Below are 27,476 nucleotides of genomic sequence, written 5' to 3' on the forward strand. Positions count from 1 at the left end.
TTTCAGAAAATTCGCAGTAAACAGAGGTATACTAAATTCAAGCATAGTTCAACCAAAAAATTCCATTGAACCCATGAAAATGCAAAGGCTACATTAGAGAAATCTGATCACTTATACGCATACCCATTAGTCCAGAGGTTATGACCCCATACAAAAATTACAGCTCCATTCCACAAGGTAGAAGTTCAATTTGAGCCCCATTCCACAGGGTAGAAGTACAATTTGAGCCAGGAAAAACAAATGGTTATCTTTAGCACCCATGGAAATTCAATCTGAAGTGTCACCCAGCCTTGCCGCTCTTGGAATCCATAGAAAGCCCTGGAATCACTGACACAATATTTCTTCCCTACCCTCCGGAACTCAATAAAATTGGTGATATTGCCTCCAACCCCTCCCTCAATCGCTGAAAATCCTTGCGAGGATAGAACTGCACAAAATTTCTCTAAAATGTGCATCCTGATTGGTGATGTCCCATCATCCTCACTTCGCTAAAGGCAGACGATGCAATTAAATAATCATTGACATGCCAATGTCATGTAGTTAATCTGCTTATGCAAGCTTCCCACAACTAACAAATAAAGAAAGACACGATATTTGTGAATCATATAGAACAGATTGAGAATCTTCATTAGTTATTGCTTTATCAGCTACTTTTTCAAACTATTGCTTGATAAGGTGAGACTGAGGTATTTTACGACATAAAAGTGCAGGTAATTTTAAATGGATAATTTTTCTACCACTGGCAATTTTATGAATTCTAGTAAAAGATGCACGTGCATTTGCATGTGCGACCAAGATATTTTACAACATGGTTTAGTACAGCTGCGAAATTTCTCGTTTCAATCTTTAAAATGAAGTTGAAGTAGCTTTGGACCTGTTTTATGTCAACCAAAGCAGGAGTTTTCTGTGAAATTTCTCCCCATAAGTGTATCATTTGAAAAAACGGGTAATTCAGCAAGGCGAGAGAGTTACATATCATTTGAAAAAATGGGTAATTCAGCAAGGCGAGAGAGTTACATGGTGTATGTTTTTGCATCTAAAATTTTACTCTAAAATTTTAATACAATAAAACTCATTTTCCAAGATTGTACCTCCATTGGCAAATGCAAGATCAACCCATGTTGTGTTGATCATCTAGAAACCAAAGTCAAAGAATGGGCGAAAAATTAATTTGTTTTACGCTCATTTTACGTCAAAAGAAACAAAGCCTAAGAGAAATTTAGAGGTAACAATACTTTACCCAAGAGACAAGGCATGGAGGCAGGGCCTTTGTAATTTTGAGACCAAGAGTGAGAGGTGGCTGTGATAACTCGATGGCGTCTTGGCCAATAAAATGACAAATCCATGTCCTTTGTTCCTCCATACACTTCATCACCTAATAGAGGAATCCCCATAAACTTTGAATGTACACAGATCTAGTTCAGAATAGCAGACAGGCAATGTGAGCATAACATTTTTTGCAAATCACATTCACTACCACGTACAACACTACTAAAAATAGGGAATCTTAGAATTTGCCATCAATGCAGGAAGCAGGCAAGATCATTAAAACAACATAATGTTTAAAACTAACGAATTACTAAAACATGAAAGCTATATGAAGATATTGCAGCATGATCTCCATAGGAGCACCCCGAAGCAAATAACCAAGAGCTTAAGCAATATCATCTAATCAAATAATGGATAATGATACTAACATAAGTTGTTGCGGGGAGAAACATTTTAGAAACTAAAGTCAAGCCCACTCACTCATTGTCAAGATGATCCAAAAATATCTCCCACTTGTTTGTCATGTACAGTATAGCTTTCCAAATGTACAGTATAGCAAATCACCAAAAAAAAAATGTACAGTATAGCTTTCCAGTTTTGTCAATACATTTCATAATTAACTTCCTAGTTTTGAAAAAACCATATTCATCCGATTCTCCAATTCTCAAAGGACGTACATAATATGTATTTTAGACTACTATCACTATACAGATCACTCACTAAGAGAAATTCAGAAAAGTCCCCAACAAAACTACAGCCAAGGTGATCTTGTGGGTTTTCCATCTTTCTTTTTTCTAAAGTTCATGAACAGACATTTATGGTTTTCAGATATTGGAGCACAAGCTGCATCTGTATAACATTTCAAAAAACAAAACCCACTTTTCTCAGGCTAGTCTGCTTTCATCGCTACAAAACCAAACGGTCCCAAGTTTTGTAGTTGACTTTCAAGGTATTTATAAGGCTATCTCACAAATGAAATCAATTGAAAGGGACATGACATAATGATTATTTTTAATATGAACATTAAGATTGAATTTTGTAGTGAAAAATCATGATTTTTTAATAAATTAGAGGATAAATTCAGCAATTAAAATTGTATACGGTCTATGAAAACTTTCCTTCCATAATTGGGAAGTAATTGGAAAAAACTGTGAATCATAGATGTATAATTAAAATACCCCAAATTAACTTCGGGTCATTTCCAGGAAAAATTGGGTTGAGTCGACTCTTTCCTGATACCATCCGGCATTTTCCGACACGACTCGAAATTTTTTGACACGACCCCAACTTTCACCGAGTTGACCCCAACTTTAACAGAGTCAAACCCAAATTTCACCATTAATTTTTACATCGGACTTCGACCAGATTTAAAATTTATCATTAATTCAGTTCATTTGTAGAAAGATTTAGGAAAATGAATGGTGTGACTTACTGTTTAAGTGGTCAGCGGTTGTTGATTTCGCTATCTCGACGAATGTTGCCTGTATGAATGGAATGGCTGGCAGAATGCAATGCATGGTAGATAGATCGTCAGGAAGGCGACGGGTAGAGAGGAATCAATGTTACAGTAGGAAAGCGATAGCCGGAAAGAACGCAGTGGTAGATTGTGTCCTGTTCTTCTCGGTGTGTGAATTGTAACTGGGTAAACATTTGTTCAAATCCTAAACATAAGTGATTGATTTTCATGTAGTTAATTGAATTAAAATGAACTTTTAAATTATAAAAGGAAGACTCATTTTTAGGATTAAAAATGATCAATTCCATTCCACCTTCATCCCTTCACATGCCAATATCGGCAATAAATGATTATGATTTGGAGGACTTTCTTCACCAACCATTCACCATCCATTCGCTGTGCATCCATCCGGTTTTTGAAGAAATTCAAAACCTACAAAGAAGATAATTGTTCAAATCTGCTCCGTTCTCATGGATAAGATAATATTGGAGGGTTTAAAATAATTCAAGGGAACTAATCACCTAAACCATAAAAGCATACCATCTAAATGTTTTCAAGGAGCTAAGCGAGACCTTCTTTCGGTGAATTATTGCATATACAACCTGCACTACATGAGGCTTTAAAGACCTTCTTTCGGTGAATTATTGCATATACAACCTGCACTATATGAGGCTTTAAAGACCTTCTTTCGGTGAATTATTGCATATACAACCTGCACTATATGAGGCTTTAAAGACCTTCTTTCGGTGAATTATTGCATATACAACCTGCACTACTCATAAAATAAGGTAGTAAACTCACGAATAAGATAATCTAGGAAGAGGGTTTAAAACAATTCATAGGAACTAATCACCTAAAACATTAAATAAAACACATACCATGTAAATGTTTTCAAGGAACTCAATAAAGCACAGGGGACTCTTGCAAGGCATGAAAGACATGTCGGTAGAACTCCGAATCCCTTTTCCCCTTCCAATACTGCTTTGTTGGACTGCACCCACTGCTCTACCCCGAAGCAAGAATAGCATTCCACTAAGGTCCTTGAACATTCAAATAAATAAGTAGATCTAAAGCTGCATAAAGACATGATAACTTTATTCAACTTTTTTCTTCGATAACAAAAAGAGAAATGCTGCTCAAGTAAACACTGCTGGATTTACATTGAAAGGGAGGGTGGTAAGAAACACCAACATTGGATCAAAACCTGATCATCATTGGGCCTGCTTCCCATCACTGCTTAAAAAATCAAACAACATGCCACTCCAGGTTGCCAATCCCCATCCCCATCTGACCATGATTAGATGGTGATGAAACTGGTCACCACAGGACATAAAGGATTGTTAAGAAAATTCGTAGGACAATTCCTTCAAATACTCAAATTTTTAATAGAAAACTTAAAGCTAGCGTATTTAATTCAGGGTTTGAAAGCAATTAGATAGACTGTTTGTGAGCTGAGATTATGACCTTTTTAATGATAGTTGGGGTCATATTAAGGGGCTGTAACATTGCAACAGTTTGACCAATGACCATAAGCAGGGGCGTCTAAAACCATGTTTGTGGATAAAGAATCAAACGTTACCTTTAAAAATGATTGCACCCATTTTTGAAAGTGGGTGAGGCACTTCTATTTGAATCCAACAATTTATTTTAGTAGATACTGGTTTCTAAAACCATGTTTGTGGATAAAGAATCAAATGTTACCTTTCAAAATGATTGCACCATTTTTGAAAATGGGCCAGACACTTCATATTTGAATCCAACAATTTCTTTTAATAGATACCGGTTTCTGTAAATTATATTTTTTTTAAACGGAATGAGAGATTTATTAAAAAGCAATGAAGAAGCAATACTGATAGGGAAAAGGGATCTCTTAAACTTGAAAACTTCAACAATTTTCACTCTAATGCTTTTTTTCTGTTTCAAAATAATGAAAAGTATACGTGGATAAATAAAATGAAAAATAATTGGGATCTGAATCGTCAAAGGGTGAGTTTTTGCTGTCTATTGTACCAAGTTTCAAAATCTATATTGATGTTAATACTTACGGTGGTTGAAATGTAAACAGAAATGTGAAAAACAATGAATTAGAGATAGAAATGTAAATACAAATGTGAAGAACAATAGAATTATGAATTAGAGACTTTGGCCACGGAGATCAGAAGAAGGCCAGGAAAGACTTAGATGCAAGTGAGGTAAAAAAAACATCAATTGAATAAACATCAAATGATAAGCATCCAACGTCATACTCCCTCCAAGTAACTCCGCATATATTTCAACTCCCTTGGCCCGACCATTTAATCATGTTCCATGAATAAACTTTTTATTCAACAAAAAGCTTTTGGAAAGAAAAGGCAAAGTAAGATAAACAGAAGATTTGGAATAAATTTTAAGGTGATTATAAACCACCAAAACTATTACCTTCACATGTTCCCGTTCTTCCAAAAGGAGCAAGCTTGTTCCCTCTCCCATGACAAAGCCATCGAGATCCTAGAAAAGGTAATGATCATCATTTACAACATAGATCAAAGTTCCGAATCTTGATTCATTGAATTTCGCTATAGAGATTGGCATAATAAGTGAATAACAAAGAATTTAAATTTTTCTTTACTAATAAAAAATATATAGTAGAAATATGCAACTAAGAAGGTGCTAACCAGAACCATTAAAAGGCATAGAATGAGAAATGTAGATTTTTTTCATGTACCCTTCTTTCCTCTAAATTTTCTTCAACGACATCCAAACAGAATTTAGGCTATGTGCCTGCTACTATTTTTAATATCAAAACTGAGACAAGAATTTAAAAATCATAAACAACTCCATAAGCATTTTTTGACTCCTCTGTTAAATTTCCCCATTAGATAAAATAAACCAAGCCAACCTTGCTCACATTGAAAACTCACAAACCAATAAATCAAATTGGTGTTGTTCTCCATAGTGATAGAATAAAAAAAACAATCCGCCCTTCATAAATTCAAAACCCATTACACTAATAGATCAAATAAACCAATCCAACATTCCTAAGCTTCATAGCTAATCATTCTATTAGAGTATTAGACCAAATAAAAGAAGAATTAACAGAACAGCCCCAATAAAAGAAGAAACAACACTCGTACCCACTTATGAGAGCAAAAACTATCCAAAATTATAAATTTAGTAAAACTCACTTTGATTGTAATAGAAAATAGAAAAAAAAATCAAGAAAACAACATAAAAGCAATTCCAGATTGTGAATAAGCTTATTAGCTACATTTGTTTTTCTACTTGTAGACTTTTCCGTGGGAAATCATCTGAAGTAAATGACAAGGGGCATCACTTCCATCGATCAATAGCATTTCCAGAATTAATTTTCATGCCAGTGCAATCGAGAAGGGGCTTGTGGGTAGAGAGAAGAAAACCCATCCCTAGAAAAAATTAATCATACTCGTAACATTTCCATCATAAAGTTTTCCTTGCAATGGAAATAGGCCATATGGGAAGAGGAAAATAACCCAATTTCTTGCAATCGAAACAGGGCCCATGTGAAGAGGGAAAAATCAGTTTAAAAAAAACAGTGAAAGGAAAAACCTAATTTCTAGCAGAAATGTTTTTCTTATAATCGAAAAGGGACATGTGGGAAGAGAAGAAAACCCAGGCGTAGAAAAATTAATCATATTGGTAATATGAACAAACCCTAGGTTGAAGAGAACAAGAGGAGAGAAAGAGAGAGGGAAGAAGAAGAAGAAGAAGAATCAGAGCAGTACCTGGCACAAAGCTTGAGGAAGGAGGAGCTGATGAAGGCTCTCTACCATCTATCTCCACAAGTCCCCCACTATATCAGTAAGCTCTGTTGCCAAAACATAAATATAAATATCAATGTCATGAGATAATGTGGAAATAACATAATGAAGAAGTGACATCTACCACAACATCTCTAATCAAATCTGACATGATGAGAAAAAAAAGAATGCATTTGCATTTAGAGAAGAACATTTTAGTTCAAGAAAAAAACCCTAAATCTGGGTTGTAGGAAATAGAGACGATGTAAGGGTTGTTATTTCAACGAAGGCACAGAAACCCTATTAAAATGCGACGGGAAGGGGGTAAGTGTATCTAGCAGCAAAGAGAAGAGGTCAAGATGAACTCATTCACAAGAAGAAAAAAGTAAAAGGAGGAGAGACACAGAAAATGGAATGAGGAAATCATAGAGACCAAAAAAAACCTTTGAATCTAGAGAGAGAGAGAGAGCGAGACCCGTGAGCTACAATGGCCGACTCCTCTCTTGTTCGCTGCCCTTGCAAAGAGAGACGGGGCTTTGAAACTATGGGCGGCTGAAATGAATGGACACGTATTAAGGTTGAAGGAGGAGATGGGACACGTATCGCAAGGAAGGGACTTATACGACATCTGCGAGGTCTCCGTTTACAGATGGCGAGATTTGTGGCTTTTTATCATGGCGAAAATACCCCTTAGAAATAGGACACAATGGGATGATTTTAGAACATAGAGGTAGGGAATTTTCGCTAAAGATGGTTGACGAACTTTCGGTGCTTCAGGCTTTTAGAATAGAAAGGATTGATGTCGGCATATTCTGTAGGGGCTTATTTTTCTAATAGCATCCCTCTGTTATATCACTCTCTTAGCATAGTGTTGAACATTATTACAATTTTATTTAAGGCGATGGTATTTCACGCCCTGCAGTACATATTCGCCCTCCTCATAACGTGAACAGTGGGCAACTTTAACGCTTTTTGACGTCAGATCACGTTATAAGGGGGGCGTGCGTACTGCAGGGGGTTGAAAATATATATCTTCGCCCTTTATTTATTTCCACCTCAAAAAAATCCATGTTCCACCCCATTTTTAAATTTTTAATCTAATTCCATGTGGTAGTGGTGATAGTTCTATGTCCGTTAACAAGGTTTATATTGAGAGATGATGAAAACAAGGTTTATATTGAGAGATGGTATCCACTAAAAAGGTTTATATTGAAGGATGATGAAAACAAGGAAGTAGAAGATGGAAGTATGAGTGGTAATTTTGGGGAGATAGGCCAGGGCCGGATTTGAGATTATTGGTATGGCTTGGGACGATGAAGTTGTTTTTTATTTTTAAGGGATTTTTACGTGACACCCCGCTTTAGACCTCTAAACTCCATTTTACAATCCCATTTTAAATAAAAATATGCATGTCCATTTGGCTATTTTACTTTTAAAAACACAGAAAAGAACAAATTAATTACATGTCTGAATTTACAAATGGATGGTAGTTTCAACTCTAGACTGGTTGCAATGTTGTCTTATTATCCAAAAGATCATTTTGCTCTCTCTCTCTCTCTCTCTCTCTAAGCCGGGGTTAGGTGGGGCCCTACTAGTATATTAAATAAAGAAAAGGTGATACAGCAACAGGATACAATAATAGGAACAAGACCACTGTCCACCTTTAGAAGAGAGTCTAAGGAAAAGGGTAGAACCAATAGGATCACGATACCCTTGACTACAAACTCAAAATAAGCAAAATAAAAGAAAATACATGAGCTGGCCGGATTTGTGCACTTGTTGGGGCTTGGGAGACACGTGATCCCTGGAGCAGGACCCCCTACTCAGGCCAAGCCATGTTTACGGATCCAAGGGTCTATCATCTTCTAACTATACTTCCTTGTTCTCCGGCATTTCCTCAGCTCCTGAAACTTTGGGGGTTCTATTTTTCTTCGATGGAGGAGTTCTGCTTTCTTTTGTTGGGGGTCTTCTTCTTCCCTGACTTCTTGTTGACTCGTTGATTTCATTAGGATGGGAGATAGCCCACTTGTTAGGGAAGATGGGAGTCATTTTGCTCTCTTCTTCTCCCTTTCTAAACTTTTTGTGTTTTTTTATCTTTGCATCGTCAATTTTTGCTTCAACTCGGAAGAAAGAGAAGAAGAAAACTGGTCATGTAAGAAAATAAAGAAGAAGAAGAATAACCCGCCAAAGTAGATGATAAGGAAGACGGAGAAAAGAGAAGAGTAAGACGAACTACCAAACAAATAAAGTGAGGAAAAAGTAACAGAACAAAAAGAGGAATAGGTGAAAATAGTTAGAGACGGAAAAAACAAACAAAAATTAATCGTGGGAAGATTTTGGAAAAGATAATGAAAACTAAAAAAAAAGTGAAAAAAATTGTTGATTTCTCTTATAAAAGATGTACAAAATTTGCATATAGAGCAAAAGATAGGGTTGGCTTGAGAAAAAGGGGGATCAAACTCGAAAAAAACGGTTCGGGTGGTGAAAAATTGGGTTGACCAATAAAAAAATCGGTAACACATCATATCGACCCTAACAATGACCGACTGATGTTTTGCGAGTTTTTTTTATAGTCGTCTAGATATTTTCCCGAGTCGACCCTATTTTTTGGTTTCAACCGAGTTTGCTCGTGTGTACCCATTTTCATGTCAATTTTGCTAATTTTCCCACTTTTTATTGTTTTTCTAACATTATGTTAAGTTTATGATGATTTCTAATAGTGGTTGCCGACTTTTTTTTTATAAAAATGAATTATTAATAGTTTTTTGTTACACAAATTGGGTGTTTTTTTTACCATAAAGATTCTGGTGAAATTCGTTTTTTAACTAATTATTTATGTAAAAACCTATAGAGAATCAAATGTTCTTTCTATTTTTTTACTAGTTAGATAAAAAACTGAGTTTTTCCTGGTTGAAGATTTTTTTTTATACAGACTCTGCTTTTTGTACCAAAATTTGTACAAATTAAAACTTGTAGAGAATGAACTATGTTTATAGTCTTTTATACAGACTCCGGGTTGAAGATTAAAACTTGTACAAATTTATACAGACTCCTGGTTGAAGATTAAAACTCGGCATATAGAGCAAAACTGAGCTATGTTTTTTTACCAAAGCTTGTAAGAATGAACCACGTTTATAGTCATTCTTTGCTGCCAATGCAAGTGTTCTAACCATGAGGAATACATTGAATACGGATCTTAGGCGATTAGCTTTGAGAAAACACATGCTATAAGAAAATGTGATGAAGCGTGCCAGTCACCACCATCGATGCCCAAATTCAGAACTATTCCGAACTCTTTTTGCATTCATTGATGGTCCTGCAAACACGTGAAGACAGTTATATACCTGTTAGGCCTAAAATCGGTAACAGGTTATGGTAGGGCCGGAAAGGCTGATCTGGGCCTGAAGGGCTGATCTGGGCCTAAAGGGCTGATCTAGGCCTGAAGGACTGATCTGGACCTGAAGGACTGATCTGGACCTGAAGGGCTCATCTGGACCTGAAGGACTCATCTGGACCTGAAGGACTCATCTGGGCCTGAAGGACTCATCTGGACCTGAAGGACTCATCTGGACCTGAATCCTTCAGGTCCAGATCAGTCCTTCAGGCCTAGATCAGCCCTTTAGGCCCAGATCAGCCCTTTAGGCCCAGATCAGCCCTTCAGGCCCAGATCAGCCTTTCCGGCCCTACCATAACCTGTTACCGATTTTAGGCCTAACAATACCCATGGTCTTCTCCTCACTCCATGTTTTAGGCAGATTGGGGCCGTGAGTTATTGCTGGAATGTTGTGGATTACAAATTGGTAGGGAGCTCTACTTTCTGAACATGGGTGAGCAGGGACGCATGGTGATCATTTATAGAATCCTCATGGGAGTGGAAGAAGGAGACCCCCATCATACTCGACAACTCCTCTCCCCTTTATTCGACTTCTTTACGTTTCTAGGAGATAAAGTCGTGGAACATGTTTGCGCCCGCTGCAACCGATAGTTGGATGTCTGAGTTAACCATCGACAACTCTTGGGATATTTGCGCTCCTTTGGAATGTTTGAGTTTATCTAGAACACTAAGGACCGGGCCCACTAGATCATTCACATGATCTTCGATACAGCCAATCAGTTTAGGATTTTCCTAACAGCCAAAACCGGTACAAAATGAACACTGTTTTTACCAAAATCTATAGCCAATAAAGCATGTCAGAGGGCCAAGACACATTGCCAATAACATTCGCCAATCAACCACCGACGAACGCATGGAAATTCCCAAGATCTTCCACTACAAGATTGAGAAAATATATGCCAACATACCACAACCACCAGAGGAGAGCAAGTCACAAGCAACTACAAGAAGACAATGATATACGTGGTTCACCACAATAGACTACTCCATGGACAAGGCAACACTCAATCCACTATTTAGAACCAAAATAGTACAATGTTACCTCCACTGGTAAAATCCACAGACATAACCCTTCTCTCCAACCTTCTATGTAGCCACAAAATAACCTCCAAGTCTCTACACTAAGTACATGGAAAATCCCTCATTCGAGAAGTAGTTGGAAAACTCTCAAAATCCAATGGAGAAGAACAATGGAAGAAGAAGAATACACCTTGATAAATAAGAGGAGGAAAACCTCTTTTTGCTTCACCACAAAAAGGCATTCAAAGAGCCCAAGAGAACACCTTCTTCTTGCCCTTAATTTCTCCTCAGCCTTGAGTAGAAGAACCTTTCTTTTGCTGCACCACAAAAGTCCCCTAGAGCCCTAAGTGAAAATCCCCCTTCTTGCCCTTTATTTCTCGTCTACTTTGAGTAGAATCTTGCTTTTGCTTCACCACAAAAGCCCTCCTAGAGCCCTAAGAGAAAACCCCTCTTCTTGTCCTAGATTTCTCGTCAACCTTGAACAGAAGAACCTTGCTTTTGCTCCACCAGAAAAGCCCCAGGACACCCGAGAGGAAAACTCTTGCCTCGCCCCAGCTTTTTTTCCCTCCTCTCTATATTTTCCTTCATCTTCCCTCTCTTTCATATAGTGACCCTATATATATATATAGAGAGAGAGAGAGAGAGAGAAAACTCATCCTACTCAAAAGGGTCAAGTGGGACCCACTCCAAGAATAAAATAGAACCGGTGATTTTGCATTTTGCATCACCAACTCAACATCATATACGTTTTTGCCATGCCATGTACATAATAAACTTTGTGTCTTTTACCAAAAAAAAAACCTGCGCATACTAGAAATCAATGCTCCTTTGCCCTCTCTTACACTTTATAAACTCAGATAGTTACTTTACAAATATTCACACGATGATTACTTAACAACTCCCTCACAATTGTGTTAATACCTTGCATGTTAGGCACATAAGAGAATAAAGAACACTAGTCGAACCCAAGAAAGTTTTTTTATTTCTTTAATGGTGCCAGAACGGAGAAAGTAAGTGGATCCAGTTAACATGGCTTTGCTATATCTAGAGTAGCAAAAGGGACCTATTTCCTTGTCATAGGCACGATGTGGGACATGTAAGAAGAAAGGGCACCAAGCCATAGCCAGGGATGCATACTGCGCGCTAGGCGCATTGTAGTAGAGGTTGAACGTGACCGGAAAGCGGGCTACGTTCAATTTCCGACAAGATCAACCTCCCTTTCTAGAAATATGTTTCAATGTCTGAAGCAACTCTGTTTGCTGTGGGCTCGAACTAATTATTACAAGGGGTATAAAATCTGGGCAGCGATGAATAGACCCTATATAGGGCATTGCTTAGAGAGAGAAAGATAGAGAGAGGAGAGGTCCATTTAAGATATTAGGGGGTCGATTTATCACTGCTCTAAAATCTCAAATTTTGATTTCTTTGACAAAGTTACTTATTTTCGGCCATAACGTAAATACGTTGTGCCCAAAAGGATGATCCCATCCCTTTGATCTATAGATGCACTGCATATTATGGAAACCTCACAGATCGGATGGCTAGGATCATATTATGGAAATGATTTTTTGGGCACAACCAATTTAAGTTATGGCCCATCACATGGACGGTTTGGATCATCCTACAGTGTGGTCCGTACAATATTTTTTGAAAAATAAGGGACTATTAAGGGTTACACCGTATAAATCTCCACTATAAATGCAAAGTTGTTATTAAAAGAAAAGACAATATGTAATTCAAAATTACAATGTATTGTCTTTTTGTGACTTACTTTATGTTAAAGGTGCATTGGAAATGATATTCTACACATCTTTTGAAAATAATTCGCATAGTATGAGTATTTTTATCAAACAGTGTGTAAAATGATTGTAAAATATCATTTCCAACGGACCGTAACAGGCGCGTTAGCCAAACCCTTAACTTATTGAAGTGTTTCTACCCAAAACCATTCCATTGCGAAAGTTGTACATTGGTTTTGAATTTTCTTGGGGACTAATGTGATTTTGGAGTATTGTTTCTCTTGAATCCTCTGGTTCTGTATGAAGAAGAGTCTACCACTGAGCATCTACCACGCTGGTGTAATTTAACATTTTATTTCACCATTTCCTTCTTTTATTACAAAGCAAGTTAAAGATGATGACAGCTATGGCTTCATAATGAGCGTCATTCAATGGTTGAGATCGTCCTGTGATTGAAATCTTGGAACATGTCGAATCTGTGCTGGGTCCAACCTAAATAGGGCATAGTCCAAAAAATGACATCAATTACATGTGACCTTGAACATTGGTTCACAATATGGGTCATCAATTAATAGTACAGTCATTGCCTTTAACCCTCCCATTCGACGTTATTTGTAGTTCTAAATTTAGATGTTGATAAAGATCAGATCGTTGGATCGGAGTGGATTTTGAAGCATGACCCATTTATTGCAAGTGCTAACGGATAAATTGTTTGGATCATTGAGCAAGTTGCCCCACTTAGCCAATAAACTTTGGATGCTTCTGCCCTTTTAAGTTTTTCAGAGGGAAATCAATGGTGGAATAAAACTGCATTCATGCAATAACAGTCATACGTGTTTTAACATGAATATAAGTGATTTTAACATGAATATATATATATAAACTTGAGTGTTCATAAGGATATTTAACATATAAATTCAATTTTTTTAAAGAGATTTGCTAGGCAATTTTGCGGAAAGCCATTTTACGGCTGGCTTTTTCATTTGAGAACAGCCACCTCAGATGAATTAAAAGAATTAAAAGAATAAGACAAAATCTGGCAAAAAAGTAAGTTTTTTTATCTTTTAGAAGTAAGCTTTTTTTTAACTTATTCAATTTTCACAAATGGAAGTTCCATATAGTAAGACAAAAAATTTAATTTCGTGAGTGAAAGTAAAGCAAATTGAGGTAGGATAGGTGCTTTTACTTCAAATGTACCCAAGAATTCATGACATGTTTCCTTTTCAAAAAAAGAATTCATGACATGTATTTCCTTCCAAGTTGGAGAATGTAGCACCTTCATTTGTCCCATCAACACCATACATGTGGCCTTAGGTAGTCTTTGAATTTAGAGCATTCATCTAGCGGGTACACCTAGGATAGCTCATAGTATAAAAGTCTCATGGTGCCTTTATACCACGGGGATAAAAATCCTGGGATAAGATGTTCCTGGTGTTGTGAATCCAGCCCATGTAGGCCCCACACCCACACACCGACTCTTATCTTGAATAGGAAATTAGGACTCCTAATTTTAGAAGGAAAGAAGAGATCCTAATTTTAGAAGGAAAGAAGATAGTCGGTGGCATGCTGTACGTGTGTTTGGAGAAAAAAAAAACAAAAACAAGTAAGAAGCCGTTTTCTGTGTTGACTTTTTTTAGCAAAAAACATTAAAAAAGAAAAAGAAAGAGGTTGACAAAGAGAGAAAGAACAAGAAGAAGAAACATGGGTTTTTTTCTTTGTGCGGTTAGGGTTTTGGCTTGGGACCAAAATCTAGAGCTCTTTTTAGAGCATTTCTTCTTGGAGATTTTCACCGCACCGTCGAATCCTTTCGTTGCATGAAGACTTCGTGGGGATTTGGATTTCTTCGACTTGAAGATCGAAGTGGATATTTTTTGGTGAGAAAGTGTGTTTTGTTGTTTGCAACGAGATAACCCTTTTATCTCTCTTATTTCTTATATTGGCTCAAGTTCCGGGTGAAAACTTGAGAGAAAGACGTTGTATTACTATTTGATTAGTGGATATTTCGTCAGATTCGCCCCGTGGTTTTTCCCTCTTCGTTGGAGGGTTTTCCACGTAAATCTTTTATGTTCTCTTGTGTGATTGCTCTCTTGTTGGTTTGGTTTCTTTAATCCACATATTTATTTGCTTCGTAATTAAAGTGAGTTTTCTTCGGCGAAAAACCCAACAAGTGGTATCAAAGCCGAGGTTATTTGGAAGCATAGTTGTTTGTGTGGATAGAGATAGAGAGTTCTTCAGAAACTATGATCAAGTTGACTATATCAAATTGGATGATTTGGAAATCAAAGATGGAGGATATTCTATTTTGTAAGGATTTGTATGAATCCATTGAAGGTGATAAGGCCAAGCCAACTAGCATAAGGATTGGTCAAAATTGAATAAAAAGGCTGTTGGACATATTAGGCAATGGTTGGATGACAGTGTGTTCCATCATGTGTCTAATGAAACATCTGCACGTTCACTTTAGACAAAGTTGGAGGGTCTTTATGAGAGAAAGACTGCTGGAAACAAAGCTTTCTAATTACTTGAAGTTCAAATAAGGTGGTTCGATTGCAGAGCATCTGAATGAAGTTCAGAGCATAGTGAACCAGTTGTCTTCAATGAAGATGGTGCTAGATGATGAGTTGCAGGCATTGTTACTTGTGAGCTCGTCACCTGACAGTTGGGAAACCTTAGCGGTTTCACTTAATAACTCTGCTCCAAATGATGTACTTACCATGAGCCAAGTTACTAGTAGCTTGCTAAATGAAGAGACTGGAAGGAAATCAATGGGTACAAACAATGCACAGGCTCTTGTCACAGAGAACAGGGATAGAAGTAAAAGTAGAGGGTCACAAAATCATGACAAATCCAGAGAAATGTCGAATTTAAAAGAGAAGAAAAAATGCTTCCATTGTGGCAAAGTGGGTCACATAAGGAAGAATTGTTGGGTTTACAAAAGAGAACAAAAAGAAGGTAAAAATCAGAAAAATGATGATGATAAAGACACTATGGCTACTATGTCTGATGAAGATGTGATAACACTCTCTTTTGGAGAAGAAGAGTGTTTACATGTTGCAGATCAGGGTATAGAGTGGGTTGTTGATACAGGTTCTTCTTATCATGCTACTCCTAACAGTGAGTTCTTCACTTCATATAAAGTAGGAGACTTTGGTATGGTGAAGATGGGCAACACTAGTCTCTCAAAGATTGTTGGAATTGGTGATGTGTGCATAGAAACCAATGTTGGTTGCACTTTGACTTTGAGAGATGTGCGACATGTTCCTGATTTGTGCGTAAATTTGATTTCTGGGATAGCCATAGATAGGCAAGGTTATGAAAGCTACTTTGGTAAAGGAACATGGAAGCTTACCAAATGTTCACTCGTTGTTGCAAAGGGGAAGGTTTGTTGCACATTATATAAGACTTATGCAAAGTGTGCAAAAGTGTGCAAGGATGTGGTAAATGTTACTAAAGAGAGTTGTCCTAGCTTGTGGCATAAGAGGCTTGAAGACCCTAAAGGTAAAAGTGTAGTTGATGGTATTATTGATCTTACATCTATTCGTTCTCCATTCGAGCATGTTACGCATGGGGGAGAAGTGCAAGAAAATGGTAGTGATCATGGATCAGATGCAGGTCGTCATGATACTGTGATATATCATGAGCAGGGGGAGCAACCCCTCATAGACAGAGAGTGAAATCTCAAGTTAGAAGATCTACTAAAGAGCATCGACCATCAACGAGATATCCTACCTCAGATTTATTGGTTGCTAGTGAGGGGGAGCCAAAGAGGTTGCAGGAGTCACAATCTCATAGAGGCAAAGAATACCGGGCAATTGTGAAATGGTTTTTTGAGAACTGTTGGATCCGTGATGTGATCGAGACGTAATTGGTGCAGTTGAAGAAGATTGGTGCCGATGGGAATTTGTCTGATATGAACGAAAAGCTTGAGCTATGCCAAGACATAGCTCATATCGACTCCAGGTGAGAGTCAAGGTTGGTGTCTCCTCTTCATGGGCCTGGAGGGGGAGATTGTTGTGGGTCCAGCCCATGTAGGCCCCACACCCACACACCGATTCTTATCTTGAATAGGAAATTAGGTCTCCTAATTTTAGAAGGAAAGAAGAGAGTCCGTGGCATGGTGTACGTGTGTGTTTTTAGAGAAAAAAAAAACAAAAATAAGTAAGAAGCCGTGAGTGGTTTTGTGTGTTGACGTTTTTAGCAAAAAACGTTAAAAAAGAAAAAGAAAGAGTAAGAGTAGGAGAAAGAGAGGAAGAAGAAGAAGAAGAAGAAAAAAGAAACAGGGGTTTTTTTCTTTGTGTGGTTAGGGTTTTGGCTTGGGACCAAAATCTAGGGCTCTTTTTGGAGCATTTCTTCTTGGAGATTTTTATCGCACCGTCAAATCCTTTTGTTGAATGGAGACTTCGTGAGGAGTTGGGTTTCTTCAACTTGAAGATCGAAGTGGGTATTTTTTGGTGAGAAAGTGGGTTTTGTTGTTCGCAACGAGGTAACCCTTTTATCTCTCTTATTTCTTGTATTGGCTCAAGTTTCGGGTGAAAACTTGAGAGAAAGACGTTGTATTACTTATTTGATTAGTGGATATTTCGTCAGATTCGCCCCATGGTTTTTTCCTCTTCGTTGGAGGGTTTTCCACGTAAATCTTTTGTGTTCTCTTGTGTGATTGCCCTCTTGTTGGTTTGGTTTCTTTAATCCACAAATTTATTTGCTTTGTAATTAAAGTGGGTTTTCTTCGGCAAAAAACCCAACACTTGGAGTTGGATATGGTTCTAAAAATTGGCAACATCTTTTTTACATGGAGTGAAAGCTATAGGCAATGGTTTTAAAAAACAGAGTGAAAGCTATTGATCGAGAATGAAAAACAAAGAATCCAATTGATGGGCTTTTATAGTCATTGACAACAAATTGATGTACTCATTCAAGAAGAACTCTGTCCCAAGACTCCCAATAAAACATCCCCTCATAAGGAAGCATCTACCTTATTATTCGACATTGTTATGAATTTAATCTAAAAGCAAAAGATTGTTCGAAATCAGAGTGTTCCCAAAAACAAAACAGAATAGAACAATAAAAGTATGATCGAAATTAACTTAATTTAGAACTTAACATTAACCTGTAATTTTCTGCATAGGAACAACCCATTATCAGTAAACATTTTGACCTCCAAAGGATTACTACCAGCCCCTACAATTATATGAAGCCTTTTCCAACTTCATTCCAAAATTTCCAAAGCCCTTCTCTATGACATTCTAATTAATTTTCTACGTTTCTTAAAGAGCAATAAAAGAGGAAGAAGCTATGATGGAGCAGCAGCCTTACAGGTCAAGAAACTGAGTGTGAACTGTATGGGTTTTTCCTTTCCCTTTTAAATTTCCTTTACTGTGCTTCCATAGCTTTTTTTACTAAAAACAATTATTTTTGCCTTAGGAAGTGACTTAAAGAAAAAGCATGGACCCTGAAAATTTCATAAAGGCCTTGACAAAACATACATGTAAAACTAACTAAATTGCAGAGCAAGCTCCAAAGGAAGCACGGGCAATTCTACATAAAAAGATGTATACGATTCTATTTGATAGTGAGAGACAATGAATGGAGGGTACTGACCTTGTTCAGACTTACTAAGAGAATCCCGATATCAGAACCATTCAATGCATGAAAGTCTTTGCTGTTCACTGCTATGCTCCATCCATTACAATTCTCAAAATATGGCTTCTCTTCTGGAATATTAAACACCTTCGATCTTCGTCACATTCTTCCCGATGATCTTTTAAGGAAATATCTTTTAAGATGAGCACAGCTTTTGAGAGAGAGAGAGAGAGGGAGGGAGGGAGGGAGATGACCATGTATGGCATGGACCGAATGAAATGTGTACGATGGTTGGCAATATTAATGGCCACCGTAAGAGTGCCCTACTGTGCTTGATCCCATTTTCAGCTAAGCTCTGTTACTAGAAACATAAAATGGGTGCAAAACAAATTTTATACTCAGTTTCTACGTAATAGTGGATGTAAAAATTATTTTACGCCCATTTAATGTTGAGGCTCCGTTTCTTTTGATGTAAAAATGGACGTAAATTTAGTTCTACGCTGCGAAAAAAGAACAAATTTTACGTCAGAAGAAAATGATTTTACACCTCTGATGAGCATGATGAAAAAAGTTGTCCTTTCAAACATTGTACATGCCTGAATCTTGGCAATTAGACTCCTGTTCTACATCAAACCTAGACCAGACCCATTGGGTCGCCTTGCGATGGCTCGCAAGATCAACAGTCCTCATCAATGTGCACATAGCCACATGTGAATTGGATGATGGTCAGTTTCTTCATGACGAACGAGACCATCTTGCTAGTTGCTAGTTGATCTCTTAAAATTAATTAAAGATTGATGATATTAAAGAAGTGATTTCATCATATCATCTTCCTAATCATTGCTCTAAACGCTATGATCCAACGGTTAGTATTTGTTTGCCATGTGACTTAACTAACTTGACATTTTGGATCTCGTAACGGTACGTCAAGTGATTAGGAAGAATATTTCTGGTAGGGTTCTTTTGGTCAAATTCAAACTTCCAGTTGAGGTTATTTTGGTCATTTAGTTAATATATTTATCAGACGGTTGAAATACATCGGATGAATTAGGTCATTTGCAAATAGGCCTACAAAATCCTTTTTTAGAATTAGACCTTTGAATCTCCCCAACATCTTTCAGACTCAAAGAAGAATCCTTCTTCGAATCGCAGAAAGAGTAAGTAAAATTCACGCAGCTTCGTTTTGATTTTTTGTTGTTAATGTGTCATTCAGTTTCTTTTTTATCGATTGATGCCCGTTGAACTGCAATTTTTTTTTCTAACCGTATAAGCAAACCCTAGATCTGTTTAGGAAAACTGGCTAGGGATTTTAATTGTTTCGTTGATCTAGATCTTCTTTTACATTTGGGTCTTGGATACATCTAGGGTTTTGGATAAATCTGGTGTCGGTTCAGGACCCTATTGATCTGAATGAGCATTTTCTCTTTCTCAATCTAGGGTTTAACGCCAATCTAGGATTTTTTTTTTCTTGTGGTTTTATTCCTTTGGATTTCATTTCCAAGGGCACTTTGTGTAAATATACATTTCTGTACATGTGGTTGAATCCAGGGTTGTGGGACAAGTAGGAGTTCTGGGTGTTGGCAAACCTAGGGTTTTGTATTTATCCATGTGTTTAATGTTCGTTGATTCAGAGTCTTTCATTTCATTAGATTTTCTTTTCTTGTATTTTGATGAATCTAGGGCACTGAGGACCAGGAGTGCAGATATGAACCATATGTTCTGAGACAGATATTGGGTTTTACAGTGTTTCAGCCATCTTTTTTTTTTCTTTCATTCTTTGAACAAGTAGCAATCTGGCTTATGTGAGGACTGATGCGTTGGAACAATCTTAGGCCCTTGATAGACTGATGAGGGTCATCAACACTGGATTTAGAGTATCACAGCGCAGACGGCAATATCAGCAGCATCTATCACTTTAATATGGACGGGTGTGGCTTTTCGGATTAAAGTCATGGGTAGGCTCCCAAGTGACGTGAGTTCGAATCCCCCTGTAGTAACCCGATGCGCGTGGTTTACCGGTGATTGCGTGCATCCATAGGGATTAGTCCCGACCTAAAATGGGGTAGGCATACCCTATGTCATCAAAAAAAAAAAAAAAGGTTAGATGAGGAGTTACCGAGCTATCGATTGGACAATTCACCTCTCCGACCAAGTTGATCAGAGTTTTATGAAGATGCACTCTCAGAGCCTTGCATGTTGTTTCCCGCTGGATGATGGTTGGAGCACTAGAGAGTTTTATTTTTTCTTAGCTAGTGCTAGAGTATTCCCAGGCATAAGAGCGTAATATTCGTTTATATGATAGGGTATTAGTTGGTATTTTTGGATTTTTATAAGATTGGGTCTTAATTTGTAACTTCTGGACTTTTAATCAGCCACGGAGGTAGGGACATATTTGTCATTTTTATAACATATTAGTTACTAGTTAGAGATAAGGGATAGTTATGAGTTGTGGAGATAAGGGAGAAAGTAATTGCTCATTTTTCTTATAAGAAATCGCACAATTTTCTCCTCGTTCCTTTTATTTGGTTATGCCCATCTTGCAGAGGGTTAACGAAGGATGAATTAAACTGATGAGTTTTTTGGAAGCCTTTATTATCTTTTTTTTAATGGTGGAAGCCTTTATTATCTTTCCTCATTGATGTGAAGTCTTTGGGTTTATTGCAAATCAAGGTATTTCCTCAACATCTCTCTCTCTCTCTCCTACAAATCGTTTCTCCGTTTCTTTCTCTTTCCATTCTCTTTTCTCTCAATTTCTATTAAATCCACATATCCATTTTATTTTCCTTTTTTTTAATAAAAAGAAGCCTAATTTTCATTTCTTTCATCCCAAGTTTAATCCACAAACCGCTCGATCTAGGTCTAAATTTTCCTCTTTTGGGTTTGTACTCTTGATTGATCCCCTACAATCTCCAGGATTCTCCGCACATGAGGTTGTATTGGGTGGCTAAGTGTCTGGGTCAATCCTTGTTGATTGTTGACATTGGAAATTACCATAATATCCCTATGTTTAGATATGAGAATTGCATCTTTTGTATGACGAGATAGATCCGAGAATTGCTTCCTTGTATGACGAGATTGCTTTACGGCCTTTAAATCCTTTGAATCAATCTACGATTTGATATTTTGGATTAATTTTTGACACCCTACATCCCTGTTAATTTATAAAAAAAAAAAAAAAAAAAAAAAAAAACCCTACATCCCTCTCGAAAGCTTAATTGGTTAAATACCCATTTTCTACAACCACCTTGAAGGGAAACTTAGTTTATTTCTTTGAGGCTGTTGCTGGATTCTTGGATTAAGGATTTGAGACTATTTATCATATTTCTTTTTCCCCTTTATTGGATTTGCTTCTTTGGGACAGCAAAGAAGGCTCATGCTTCCATCTAACTTTGAACCTTCTTTGGTGCTCTTCGTTTTGCTTGAGTGTGCCCAAATTTGCAAGTGTTTTGAGGGATCAATTGCCTGTGTGTATTACTTTTCTTTATTATTTAAGCCTGCTTAATCATGTCCTAATGTGCTGCAATCGTGCAAATCTCATAGAGGATATATAGGAAACACCTCTATTTTCATTCCCAAGTCCTTAGAAATCTCACATAGGACTGTATTATAGCTTTAACTAATACTTCTCCTAGTTGTTGCTTGCTGCCTAAACCTGTAGGATTAATCAAACGGAACCCTGACCTATTCTGCATCACATACTCATTTTTTTAATGGTATTAACAGACTTATTCTTTTGTTTATTTGTTGAGTTTTTTTTTCTGGTGTGCATTATATCTACCTAGTGTTTTTAGTGTGTTGCCTGTAACATTTTGCAGAGAGATGGGCGAAGAGGAAGCCAAGGGAGGGCCCGTGGTTCCAGAGTCCGTACTGAAGAAGTCGAAGAGGACCGAGGAATGGACTTTGGCGAAAAAGCAAGAGCTTGACGCGAAGAAGAAAAATAATTTTGAAAATCGAAAGCTAATCGTCAGCAGAGCAATGCAGTATGCAAAGGAGTATGAGGAGCAGGTGTTAGAGATTAGAGTTTTTTTCCCCATTATTCTCTCACCTTTAATTTTATTTTCTGTTGTGTTTGTCTAACTGATGAAATTGCTCTGATCCTTAGGATAAGGAGCTTATCCGGTTGAAGCGGGAGGCTAGATTGAAAGGGGGGTTTTATGTTAGTCCGGAAGCAAAGCTATTGTTTATCATCCGAATCCGGGGGTGTGTGCGTTAATTCTTTTATCCATCTTCCTAACATTTGGATTATTTCCAACATTGCCTCTTGTGGTTATTATTGCAACTTATTTTTATCACCGATATCATTTTTTTATAGTATCAATGCTATGCATCCAAAGACAAGAACAATTTTGCAGCTCTTGCGTTTGAGACAGGTATGGAAAAGATGGGCTGTTTCATTCCAGAAAGGCAGAAATACATGTATCATTTCTGTGTTTGTGCCTATTTTATAACATACATATGTTTATGGCAGATATTTAACGGGGTTTTTCTTAAAGTAAACAAAGCTACCATGAACATGTTGCATAGGGTTGAGCCATATGTGACATATGGGTATGAATATCTGTTTCCTTATAATCTAAGTATTGTAGAGGTTATAACTGGGTTCAATTTCATTCATTGGTACTTGTCTTTCAGATATCCTAATCTGAAGAGTGTGAGAGAGGTGATTTACAAGAGGGGTTATGGGAAGTTGAATAAGCAAAGGATTGCTTTGACCGACAATTCTGTTATTGAACAGGTAGAAAACCCTTGGTTCATATCTGTAATGACATGTACTTGCCAATTTTCCATTGCTGCTTGTTTTATGACTTGGTGTTATGATTGTAGGGCTTGGGAAAGTATGGAATAATTTGCATAGAAGATCTTGTACATGAGATCCTGACTGTAGGACCCCATTTCAAGGAAGCGAACAACTTTCTATGGCCATTCAAGCTTAAAGCACCACTGGGTGGTATGAAAAAGAAGAGGAACCACTACGTTGAAGGGGGTGATGCTGGAAATCGGGAGAGTTACATCAATGAGTTTATTAGAAGAATGAACTAGCACCTATCTGCGGGTATTTGTCTTTTTGTTGTTCCAGTTCTTATCAGTAGTGAAATAATTAAAATTTGTTTTTTTCCCTCGCTTTAACCAGGGATTTTTTGAAGGAGAGATGATGATATTTACTAGCAATGATGTCACTTTAAAATTTAGGTTCAGACTTGTACCTTTTCAAAATTTTAATGTTATTTCCATTGAATTTATTACAGATTCTCTAATGATGCCTATTGTTATGATCTTAAATTCAAATTGCTTGGAAAATGTGTGTTATAGCATGTCGTTGTGATTGATAATGCCCGTGCTCTTGTAGACCAAGATCTTCTTTCCAATAGGCATGATGCGTTATGTGCACATTACTACGTGGGTAAATATATCATCTATCCATGTGTATACATTGTCTGCATTTACTGGAATATTGTGCATGCCTATGTTGTTGATGATTGCATGTTATTTGTTGGATTGGTAACATTTTATTGAGAATTATGGTTTCAATAGGACTCCTTTTGGTTGGCATGAAAATGCACTTTTCTATGAAAAGTTGACGGAAGGGTTAAATTTCACTTTTGATTGCTCTTTCCATGTAGTAATATTTGCGAATGTCCTTCACAACCTCCGTGGAATGAGCCCTTGTCTGCCCACGTGGCATATATTTTTCACCTCTTGCATTTTTGGCCTCAACAGAGCGTAAGTGCGACTCTCCACATAGTTTTATCGAAAATCTCCTTTGTTTTCATAGTGACACCTACCTGAGAACCCTTGTTTTGGTAATGAAACCCACTTGGAACCCAAGTTTTGATAATGAAACCCTTTCACTAAAAAAACTCTGTTTTGATAATGACTTCTACCTTCACTCGCACTTTGCTTTGCTTCTATTTTGACAACCAAATGCCAATTTTCCACGTTTCACTTCCACTCCACTCCACTCCACTCCACTCCAGTTCACCTCACCCCACCTCCTAAGAAAACCTAACGGAGCCTATGAGTTAGACTGCAAGAAGGCACATCTCCTTGCCTCTCTAAATTGTTGAAAGTCAGAGTGGCTTGGCTTTTGAACTTGTTGTCTAGCAATGATGTATTACATTACTTCACTTGATGCACTTTCTTTTGCAGTTTTGCATTCATCTGGTATACTTTTGTCTCACATTCACCACTTGCTCCTATTACCGTGATTCCATTAAACTTATGTAGGGTCCGGAGGGGTTTAGGTAGGGTTTAGGTACGGATACCTCTTTGAGGTGTTGAAGCAAGCATAGGCACAAAATTTGATGGGTATGAAGAATCAAAGTTTTAAGAGAAGCTTCTATTAAAGGTTTCACGTCACATGGGATGATTAGTCATCTGCGCATTTTAGGTGCTTCTTCTGATGTACTATTGTTGACAATGTGTAACCATCTGCTTCCTTTCTCCATATTCAGTGAGTCTAATTTGATATCAAACCTCCGTACCATTATTTTTCTTTCCATTTATGCATGTTAGAATACTTCCCTAGGGCTTCCTCATATAGGTCTTTTATATAGAACTGAAGGGTGGCTATGATTCGAACTTATTAAAAAGAGCAATTCCATACTAAAAATGGTAAATCTGTATTTTTAATGGGTGATGTGTGGGCTTTGGCTTAATTGATTGGTAAGCCACGGGGAAAAAAGGTGTGGTGAGCCATAGGTTACGTGGATTGTGTGGATATCCGCACATCTAGGCTAAATAAAAGTACTAATAATCCAAGTAAAATGTTAATAAAAGAAAATAGCACATGCCAATAGGCCACCAAGAGAAAAAAATTTAAATATAACGGCCGCTAAGATGGCTGAATCACATCACTTTCTTAAAGTGGTTATCTTCATGCCTTAATGAGCTACTGCTACGTGAGGGAAAACTAGGTTAGGAGAGGAATAAGTGTGGAGAGGCATAGTTTAAGAGAGATAGTTCTGGGGGATTTTATGGGTAATGTTGTAAAAGATGAGGCATCATACAGGCGTAATCAAGGTTGGCTTGGGCAATCTTTGACCTTTGAATCAATATCTTGATGTGGTTCAGATCACAATAGCCTCATTATGGTATGGGATTTTAAGCATTACTTGTGATTTTTACATAAAGTAAAATCTCTTTTTGCTTGCTTGCATGTAACCTCATCGTTTTATAGTGCACCTAAACTCGTTTTCTTTTGCATAGCTCCAGAGTTATGGTACGTTCATTAAAATGCACTAGGCAATGATAACCTTTCTTGAGAGATATTCTACGGGTCTAGTTGGGTTGTAATTTTTATAGAAAACAAGGAAATTTTTTATTTGAGAAAACCTTTTGAGTTAGCCAAAGACTAGAAAACTCATTTTCCATGGAAATTAATTTCAATCTAAATATTCCATGCACCCCAATTGCTTGAGAGGGTGAGTGATTGGACGGATTATGACTACAGGAGAGATTAATCAGGATACAGAGAGACTCAATAATTTTGAGCTTAAATAGAGGTGTAAAGGGATTTTTACTTGCACAGGTTGGAAAAGATGAGGTTACTTTATGTGGTGCAACTAATGCAATGGTAATAAATGTCTTTTGGCTGGGGCATGCCTTTGCCATTGGATCAAAATTTAGATGGGGTTAAGATCATTTTAACCTCATCATGATACTGAGGTGCAGGCCTTAGTGCCTTACACCCCTGTATGGCCCATGCGCATTGGAAGACAACCCACTTCAAGGACATCAAGACTAGAAGTAGAAGAGGATCAAGCACAACCACCTCTTCAGTAAGGATCTCCCCATTCAGCTTGAAGCATAGAAGTGAGGTTGTCGGTGTTAGAGCAAGGCCAAAGTGTTGGATTCATATCCATGGAAGGTGACTCCCTAAACGTTATTAGGTGGCTGTAAGGGGGCCAAAGTGTTGGGTTCGTGAGGGGGTCATTCGCGTCCATGGAGATTTGATGCTTGATTTGATGAGATTAAAGAGTGAGTGTTGGGTTTCTCTATCTTTTATCAGCATGTCAGAAGAGCAGCTAATAGTGAAGCAAACAAACTAGCCACGGTGGGGTTTAAAAGGGAGAGATTGGAGATTTTTTATTTCCTACCCTCATGGAAGCTTGTGTCTTTTCTATTTTCTTTTCTTCGCTCTCTTTGTATCTTTCTGCTTGTTTTAACCATCTCGGTCGCCATCATTTTTCTTTGTACATTCCTTTCCAAAAAAAAAAACAAGGCCTAAGTTTGAGGTATCTTGTATTATTAGTCTTCATGTACTTTTTCCTAGCCTTAACTTTTTATGTTCTTAATAGAAATCCCAACATCTTTCAGTTTTTATCTTAATCCTGCTCTTTTCCCTTTTGTAGCGTAATTTTAAGCATACTAGACTCTAGTAAAGACAACAAGGGTAATCAGGTATGACTCGTGCTCCTTCCCTGATTGCGATCGTGGCGGAACCTTGATCTCTGGTTAGTCAAAAAGAAAAAAAAACTGTAATTTTTTTAATGGTAGCAGATATATTAATATAAAGAAGACCGAGGTGGTCGATACATAAGGGGAAAAGAACAAAGAGAGGACAAATCAAAAGAACAAAATGAAACAAAGTTCAAGGAGGTAAGGAATCAAATAATTCTAACGATTCCTTATCCATCCCTACCCTAGCAAGACTTTCGGCCACATCATTTGCTGATCTTTGACATGATTAAAAATGATTGATGAGGAGCCCGTCCAATCAAAATCTCGTCGAAAAACTATCTAGTCTCCAAGGATGATGGTGAGAACCACTAAGTCATCGAATTACATTAAGAGAATCTCATTCAACCAAAACTTTATCCACACTTCTTTATCTAAACAACTTAATGCCTTTGATGCGCTGCAGGCACCTCCGCTTCGCTTGCATCTCCTGTACCAATTGGACCCGCAAAAGCCCAAAGAACCTCCCCTGACTCATTTCTAAGGACACCCCTAATATCGGCAGGCCCAGGATTGCCCAAACTAGACGTATCGAAGTTGAGCTTTAGAAAACCATGGGGAGGCTCCTAAACCTGTACATGTTTCTGATTTTGCTCTACACTTAGGCAAATCTCCTTCCATTCGTTCCATATATCAAATGCAGAAACAAATTTTAAACAAGGGATGGTCTTTACCCAAGATATGGTCAATGCTACTGCCTTGAAGTATAAATAGGCTGCATTCTTTGCAAGATTTTTGAATACTCTTGCATTTCTCTCCTTCCAAAAGACCCAAATAGTTGTTAAGAAGTATATTTTCCATAAAGT

The 27,476-nt window shown here is 37.5% G+C and overlaps 1 protein-coding gene and 2 long non-coding RNA genes across 6 annotated transcripts; 1 reads left to right on the forward strand and 2 right to left on the reverse strand.

The window, feature by feature from the left end:
- LOC143878396 (uncharacterized) lies at nucleotides 1–2,853 on the reverse strand. The gene is made up of 3 exons (XR_013250949.1): nucleotides 2,702–2,853; nucleotides 1,241–1,415; nucleotides 1–488 (listed from the first exon to the last, which is right to left on the reverse strand). It is a non-coding gene; the product is annotated as an uncharacterized LOC143878396 (long non-coding RNA).
- A 17-nt stretch (nucleotides 2,854–2,870) lies between these two features.
- LOC143878397 (uncharacterized) lies at nucleotides 2,871–6,550 on the reverse strand. Of its 2 annotated transcripts, XR_013250951.1 has the most exons (4): nucleotides 6,466–6,550; nucleotides 5,144–5,212; nucleotides 3,886–4,038; nucleotides 3,621–3,798 (listed from the first exon to the last, which is right to left on the reverse strand). It is a non-coding gene; the product is annotated as an uncharacterized LOC143878397 (long non-coding RNA). The 2 variants fall into 2 exon arrangements; XR_013250950.1 differs by lacking the exons at nucleotides 3,621–3,798; nucleotides 3,886–4,038 and adding an exon at nucleotides 2,871–3,157.
- Nucleotides 6,551–19,245: 12,695 nt separating this feature from the next.
- On the forward strand, nucleotides 19,246–23,453 carry LOC143879767 (large ribosomal subunit protein uL30w-like). Of its 3 annotated transcripts, none has more exons than XM_077382320.1 (7): nucleotides 19,246–19,370; nucleotides 22,029–22,218; nucleotides 22,316–22,413; nucleotides 22,526–22,583; nucleotides 22,682–22,761; nucleotides 22,846–22,948; nucleotides 23,038–23,453. In XM_077382320.1, the coding sequence occupies exons 2-7, from the start codon at nucleotides 22,033–22,035 to the stop codon at nucleotides 23,251–23,253; spliced, it is 741 nt and encodes a 246-aa protein (XP_077238435.1). In that variant the 5' UTR covers nucleotides 19,246–19,370; nucleotides 22,029–22,032; the 3' UTR covers nucleotides 23,254–23,453. The 3 variants fall into 3 exon arrangements, with proteins under 3 accessions (XP_077238435.1, XP_077238436.1, XP_077238437.1); XM_077382321.1 differs by having other exon boundaries at nucleotides 19,252–19,370; nucleotides 22,005–22,218; XM_077382322.1 differs by having other exon boundaries at nucleotides 19,268–19,370; nucleotides 21,996–22,218.
- The last annotated feature ends 4,023 nt before the right edge of the window (nucleotides 23,454–27,476 follow it).

Source organism: Tasmannia lanceolata, unplaced genomic scaffold (assembly GCF_043159265.1).
Source record: "Tasmannia lanceolata isolate RefF3 unplaced genomic scaffold, GAP_Taslan_0.1 ptg000006l, whole genome shotgun sequence".
NCBI lineage: Eukaryota > Viridiplantae > Streptophyta > Magnoliopsida > Canellales > Winteraceae > Tasmannia > Tasmannia lanceolata.

What these genes read in the sequence shown, in the direction of transcription:
- LOC143879767 (XM_077382320.1), top strand. Translation starts at nt 22,033, where the DNA reads ATGGGCGAAGAGGAAGCCAAGGGAGGGCCCGTGGTTCCAGAGTCCGTA. An exon ending in TTTATCATCCGAATCCGGGG is followed by an intron (nt 22,414 to 22,525) that starts GTGTGTGCGTTA and finishes ATTTTTTTATAG; the next exon opens with TATCAATGCTATGCATCCAA. An exon ending in GAGCCATATGTGACATATGG is followed by an intron (nt 22,762 to 22,845) that starts GTATGAATATCT and finishes CTTGTCTTTCAG; the next exon opens with ATATCCTAATCTGAAGAGTG.